The sequence below is a fragment of the Glycine max genome, chromosome 6 (assembly GCF_000004515.6).
Source record: "Glycine max cultivar Williams 82 chromosome 6, Glycine_max_v4.0, whole genome shotgun sequence".
NCBI lineage: Eukaryota > Viridiplantae > Streptophyta > Magnoliopsida > Fabales > Fabaceae > Glycine > Glycine max.
In genome coordinates, this window is record NC_038242.2 from 1001442 (window position 1) to 1008095 (window position 6654).

The window sequence follows — 6654 nt, forward strand, 5'->3', positions numbered from 1 at the left end:
TTTTTTTCGATAAAGTAATTTATTCTAAATAAAGTAATAAGTCGAACGAAACACGGTATTTGATAAGCCCTAGTGTAGCAGGTGGCTGCAAGCCTGCAACGCAACGCATCCCATAAACCCTTCCCTTCCCTTCCCTTCCCTTCCCATTGACCATGCATTCACATATCGAGAGAATCCTATGGAGCGAAGACCAAATTTTTTGCCGTGTCTCCTAGCTCGCCGCCGAAATCTCCGCCGACTTTGGCATCCATTTTCCGGCTCCCGTGGTCGTCGGCGTGGCCATCGGCGCATTCCTCTTCTTGGCTAACCTGATTCGCAAAATAGATCTCTCCATCGCCGTTGATTTCGTCCGAGTTGAATCCTACGGTTCCGGAACCGTGTCCAATGGCCCACTCACCATTTCCTTCGATTTGAAGGTCGACGTCAACGCCCGCCACGTCATCGTGGTGTATTCTCCCTTTTCCTCCTCCACTCAACACAACAATTGCAACACTCTTTTTCAAATACATTTTTTGTTTTTATTTTTATTTTCAAATTTTTTTTCCTTGCCTTTTTTAAATTTAATCGGACCACCTTGAATTTATTTCTAGAAACAAAGATGTCAAACAAAATAAATCCAAAATAAGAAAAGGTCAATCTACCAGAACCCAAAATGAAATGAAAAAATAAAATAGGTAGAAAGATTGGAGAAATGAAATGAAGGACAGGCATTCAACCAAAAATTGTGGTTTATATATGTCTAATAGTAATAATATATATATACAAATTAATAAGATACAAATAATATATATTGATTTATAATATGACAATTATAATTAACAATATATATATTAAAATTATATTTTTTAAAATTGTAAGAAGTAAATTGAAAGTCATTATTTAGAATATATATATATTTTTTGTTTAATTTGTGTTATATGGAAGACAAGTTAAAAAGTGGGGGGTAAAAAGGGTAAAAATCCGATTCTGGTGAGCTTAATGAATTATCGGGTAAGAAGTTTCAGATCCGTAACTAAAACCCAAACATAACTGTGCGAACTGCTTGCGTTATCTGTGCAGTTGTCTCTGGAAAAATTTGTGTGAAGCATTGCTGTATCAGAATTTGTGTCCTCTCTGAATCTGCATCTCGTAAGATATTTTACTAGGGTGTGTGCGTCTCATTGATCCCTCTCTAAACTACCCCAATCTTCCCTTTTACCCTAACATCACATCAGTTACCTCATGCCAACTTGGCGATGCATTCAACTCTTCATTTATTTCTTAGCGTGGGCCTCACTTATATGCTCCCCTACAAGCTCTTCACTTGCTGATTCAATTTCAAGTCCGGTCAGTAAAATATATATATATATATTTTAAATTTCCAGCATTTTGATTCTGCTTTGTTTACTTGCTTTTAATTTTACCGAATGATTTCTTGCATTTTTCAGGTGCATGCTAAACCTTTTTCTCCCGTCAACAAATTTCTGATGCAGTCCTATTATGACAGATACATCAATTTACACGATTTGGATTTTGAAAAATTTATGTCTCAAGAAGTCCCTTATGGTTCGTGTGATAACCTTAATTTTGTGTTGAGATTGTCAGATCTAAAGCGCACTCTTATTGGTGAAGGTTCACATCGTACTGTGTCTACATTAATCCAATTGAAAACCCAACCGTCAAAGTCTTTTTCTGAACTGTTAAGCAACTCATGTAAATTCATGATTATTGAGAGATTGCCTTCTGGAGTTTTTGCTGATCCATTTGAGTTACAACATCTCGTTCAGCGAGGCAGTAAATACTCTGCACCTGCTTTTTCATATTTATAGAACAAAAAGATATATCCATATTTTTTAATTTCTTCAAATGAATAACACTTTTTATTGCAGAGTTCAGTGATATAGCTGTCTTTGGTGACACAAATCTGGAGCTGCCTTCATTCTTGTCCAATCGTTCTGCTGTTGAAATTCACTTGCTTGTTGATCCAAATATATTGCAAGAGCCAACTGATATTAACATGGAGCTTCCATTGCATGCTCGATATCAAGTAAGGCTATTATGCTTCAATTATCTCAATACCATTTTCAGCTTGTAACCACGATAATTGCCTCAACTAGATATCAAGATGATGATTATATGCAACATCACCGTGGCTAATTACTTTTTATTAACCATTAGTGCTAATATTGTAATATTAATTTGCCCCTCTTCAAGAACAAGATGGTCGTGGCTTGAAAAAAATATTGTACTAGTATGAAAATTGTTAGTAACACACTCTTATTGGTTGAAATTTACGTAAGTCCTATTAGTTTGAGAATGAAACTACCAAATGAGGAATGAGAATTTAGTCAAACTCACATAAGTTTTACCTAATAGGGAAGAATATATCAACAGGAAAATGTTGGGGTGTGTGTTAGTAATAAATTAAGGTGTTAGTATATATTATTTCATGTTCCTTAGCTGGTACACACTGCCTCAATTCATCTCTTTCTCTCTTCTTTTGCAGCCTCTGAATGGAAGTGGGTACTCGGCAATTGAATTTGGTGCACCGGATATGGTAGTGCGCTGCAGCACAAAAGAAAAGATGGAAAATCACAATTGCTTCTTTAAATTGGAAAAAGATGATGCTAATCTGTATGGTGCTCATATTGTTTGGAGAATACCTTCTGGAATAAAGGCACATGCTGGTCTTGTTTCTGCCGTTACATTTATTGCAGCTTTGTTATCAACTATTGCAATTGTTGTTGCATCATTATATCAACCCTGGTGTTTTTGAATATACCTAAGGAGGTAGACGGAATTGTTGAGGTGATTAAATTCTATTATTGGCATTGGAATAATGGTCAAGGTGTGTTCTCTGTGAATCCAAGAGGGTGTCTTTGTAGTTGAAAGAAGGTTGTGATTTTATATGTGGGGATGGAGTTATATGGAGGTCGGATGAAGACCCAGTTTGGGATGAGGCTATATTACAAGCAGGTGGCGGGCAATGGATATGCTGTGGATAAATCGGAATTTTGGGAAGTGGTTACCGACAGCAATAACGACGTGCAGAAACAGATTGTGCATTTAGGATCCGGATCCGTGCAGTTATCAGACTTTTCAGAGTCTAAATAATTCTATTAAGCTTTTCTTTTTGGTGAATAAATAATTCTATTAAGCTGGTTGTAGAGAACTAATGCGTTCTTATGTGTTGGATTGGGTGAAGGAATGCTTACGCAGTGATGAAGTACTAGTGTTTGATTATTTCAGATCATAATGCAGCAAAAGCATTAGTAATACGCAAGGTGTGGGCGTCGTTAAAACAGCTGTTGCTAGAGGATTTTAGATGGCTTTTTGACAGTAGGCTTTTTTCTTAGATTTTGGAATGTTTTGAGTACCGATCTTATTTGTATAAGAAACATATCCTTGTACTCTTCTAAATCATTTTATTGCACACCTTGTGTTTTAAACTGGGTTATTAATAATATGCAAATGCTAACCATGACTTTTATTATAGGAGACACAACATTGTGATATTTATGATTTTTTTTTCGTATTCTCCTATTACTTTTGTAACATATTTTTTAAATTTTTTAACTAATGTCCTAATGGTATTGATTAGCAATATCTTATTGGAATAATTACTTATTTGTCTTTTAAGAAAATCCTCTTCATAACTTAGGGGTGTTTACGGATTAGGTCGGATTTGACTAAATTTGTTATCCAATGCGATAAAAAGATCAAATTACTTATTTGTTTGTAAGGTTAATTCAATTCCAATATTTAAAAAAATTTGTAAAATTTAATTATTTTTAGAATAATAATTTGTTTTTTTCTATTTTAAGTATATAATGACTAAAAACACCCAAAAGAGATCAAAATATAATAATATTGGATTAAAAAATTTAATGATTCTAATGTTAATATAATATTTTTATTATATATAAAAAAATGTTATATTAACATGAGAAAACATAAAACAAAATCAAAATAGGAATATAAATTAGATTAGGTTGATTTTTTTTTTTTAAAAAAAACTCATTACTCAATCCATATTGGATTTTAATTGGGGTCAGATATCCAAACCTTTAATAACTTAATATATTATAATGAGATAGTTAGATCAGATGGTGACCCAAATCCAGGAACACCAACTTCAACAGGGCAGCAAAGATCGAACTCCACGGCTTGCCATTAATAATATCATGATTAGGCAGGCTATTAAGCAACCAGCTATGCCAATCATGTTCCAAGAAAATGTTGAGACTCACCTGTCTTTGTTCATTAATTCCCTGGTATCTATTGCCCTCTTGTTTATGGCTTTTACCATTTTTGTTTAAACATAATTAAACATTTTTTTATTTAGATCAAATAAGTCTTTTATAAAAGAAAATTTGTTCGAATTGAGTATGACCCCTGTGTATGATAAACTTTTTCTTTCTAATAGGATTGCTTACAAAATTTTGATAATTATATCATTTACAGCTTCAAACAACACAGTTTACACCCTTATCTCAAAATAATTAAATTTAAAAATGATATATACTTCTTTGTGCAAATTTTGACCTCGCAAATACAATTTTCTAAAGTGAATAAAGTCGGCAGATAAGAAATTTATCAAAAATAATTGTTATCATGGAGATTAAAGAAACGACGTCAATTATAGGATAATTTGCCACCTACTACTTTCAGGAAAGTATTTTAGGACTTTTTATAATAAAATTCTGCAACAACGTTGATTGATTTTGTATGTGTTCTGTTTCATGTATAGTTTCAGTCATTAGATAATTTCACGGGGATTGTTTTTTGGGCCATAGGTGGTATGGGATATGATGTTTTTTTGCTGACTTGTAACTATCCATCTGTACACCTTGTACAGTTCTATATTAATATAAATATATACTCTTGCTTTCAAAAAAAAAAAATCAATAACATCAACTGATTCTCTTTCTTAGCCGAAAAAGGAGCGACGGAAAGCAACAAATGAAGAAAGGTAACAACAAATAAAAGAAATGATCAGAATGTAACAATAAAATGAAACGCTAATAACAGGGAATATTTTGGAATCATAATAATTCGACTAAAGTAAGATCTATCAGGTGTGTGATTTAGCATCTAATGATTCAGCCGGCTTATTAGGAGCAGAGATAGGTCTGTTTGTTTGATATGGTGCTTTGGCAGCAATTCTGCAAATACAGCATTAAAAAAAAAATTAACAAAATTAATCAAGTAGGCCAAAAGAGCAATATTCAGAGGATGTAGTTTAAGTATAATTGCAACATGAAAAGATGAATTTTTATGCTTATTCGATGAATTTTTAATTGCATACCTATCTTTCCTCTTCTCAAGGAACCGATGAAGGGAAGCTTTCCTACCAATTGGCATGTCTGTATGGAAAATGAAATTTATGATCAGGAAAAAACGCGATCCATAGGATCATCTCAAGCATAGCAGAGATCAAAAGAAAGCACCATTAGCAATTGGTGTGGATGGTGCTTGAGGGATGATATTAGGAATAGTCGAAGGATGATTATTTCCTTGCTGGTTATGAGTGTGAGCATATGCAGAGGAGTTCTGGCTTTGGGATATTCCCTTGGTGGCCAATGCCAAAGACATCATCTCCTGCACTTTATCAGCTGGAAAATCATCAAACACAACAACTTGCCCATTGTAGAAGATGGTCAACTGAGCAGCTTTATGCTCCTTCTCCATAGACCTAAAAAAAAGGATCACATCTTATGAAACTGTTTATGCATCCATGACTCTTTCTGTTTGGTGACTTAAAAAAGTTTAGATTAGGGAATGCCATTCATTAATTTTCTTTCAAAATTAACCAAACAAAGAAACAAACAAACAAACACGCCTTGGATTAACAAGAGTTGGAATTTCCAAGTGGCGAGGATAAACAGACTGCATGGTTGTTGGTGCCTTGATTGAGGGAAACAACTCCATGGTTGTTGCAGAGTGACATAATGTGTAAGGTGAACCTGTGAGAAGTATAACCTGTTACGATAATCTCATATAGAAAACACGCGCAAGTCCATATGTTACAACACTTCCTCTTATGTAGCATTCCTCTACCCAGAAATATTCTTAGCACTCAAAATACCTCAAAACTAATCTTCTTGCCTTTCTTTATTTTTGCAAATTTCAAAGAGAAAATTCCGAAATGCCTAACAATTCAAGGAGAAAATTATGGACAGTTAGTTTAGGACTCATATTCAAAAGCAAATTATTTTCAGTTGACTTTTTTTTTTTTTAATCTTTTTCTCTTTTTCCATCGTGGTTGAGATCTTTTTCTCTTTATTTATTTATATAAACGTCTAACTCTATTATTTTTTAGGTTTTCAAAAACTACTTCACTTATGAGGCATGCATCTTTTTTGCTTCTTACCTCTATCTATAATGCCATATTTTTTATGTTTCTTTTAAATTTTAATATCTGTTAAATGGTTTGGTTTTATTTATAATGTATAAATGATAATTTTGATACTGTGTTAAATTTATGATTTAGGGTTTAATCTAAACCATAAGTGGCATTCTTCCTACACCCCCAACAGTTAGTTAAATTGCTTGATTAACAATATGTAACTGAATATCATAAATAAATTTTAAATATATATATATATATATATATATATATATATATATATATATATATATATATCACTCCTTAATAACAGATGTGCTTATTAA

The 6654-nt window shown here is 33.0% G+C and overlaps 2 protein-coding genes across 2 annotated transcripts; one reads left to right on the top strand and one right to left on the bottom strand.

Moving 5' to 3' along the window:
* Positions 1 to 95: 95 nt before the first annotated feature.
* Positions 96 to 3481, top strand: LOC100792914 (phosphatidylinositol-glycan biosynthesis class X protein). The gene is made up of 4 exons (XM_003527193.5): positions 96 to 1326; positions 1428 to 1773; positions 1869 to 2026; positions 2486 to 3481. The coding sequence occupies exons 1-4, from the start codon at positions 1222 to 1224 to the stop codon at positions 2753 to 2755; spliced, it is 879 nt and encodes a 292-aa protein (XP_003527241.1). The 5' UTR covers positions 96 to 1221; the 3' UTR covers positions 2756 to 3481.
* Positions 3482 to 4887: 1406 nt separating this feature from the next.
* Positions 4888 to 5670, bottom strand: LOC100778169 (protein TIFY 10b). The gene is made up of 3 exons (XM_014777117.3): positions 5430 to 5670; positions 5288 to 5345; positions 4888 to 5144 (listed from the first exon to the last, which is right to left on the bottom strand). Exons 1-3 carry the CDS (start codon positions 5668 to 5670, stop codon positions 5054 to 5056), a joined length of 390 nt encoding a protein of 129 aa, XP_014632603.1. The 3' UTR covers positions 4888 to 5053.
* Between the last annotated feature and the right edge of the window lie 984 nt (positions 5671 to 6654).

Coding starts and splice junctions, on each gene's coding strand:
- LOC100792914 (XM_003527193.5), top strand. CDS start 1,222: ATGCCAACTTGGCGATGCATTCAACTCTTCATTTATTTCTTAGCGTGG. Junction 1,327..1,427: donor CTGATTCAATTTCAAGTCCG/GTCAGTAAAATA, acceptor TGCATTTTTCAG/GTGCATGCTAAACCTTTTTC. Junction 1,774..1,868: donor ACATCTCGTTCAGCGAGGCA/GTAAATACTCTG, acceptor TTTTTATTGCAG/AGTTCAGTGATATAGCTGTC.
- LOC100778169 (XM_014777117.3), bottom strand. CDS start 5,670: ATGGAGAAGGAGCATAAAGCTGCTCAGTTGACCATCTTCTACAATGGG. Junction 5,346..5,429: donor ATCCACACCAATTGCTAATG/GTGCTTTCTTTT, acceptor TTTTCCATACAG/ACATGCCAATTGGTAGGAAA. Junction 5,145..5,287: donor CTTGAGAAGAGGAAAGATAG/GTATGCAATTAA, acceptor CTGTATTTGCAG/AATTGCTGCCAAAGCACCAT.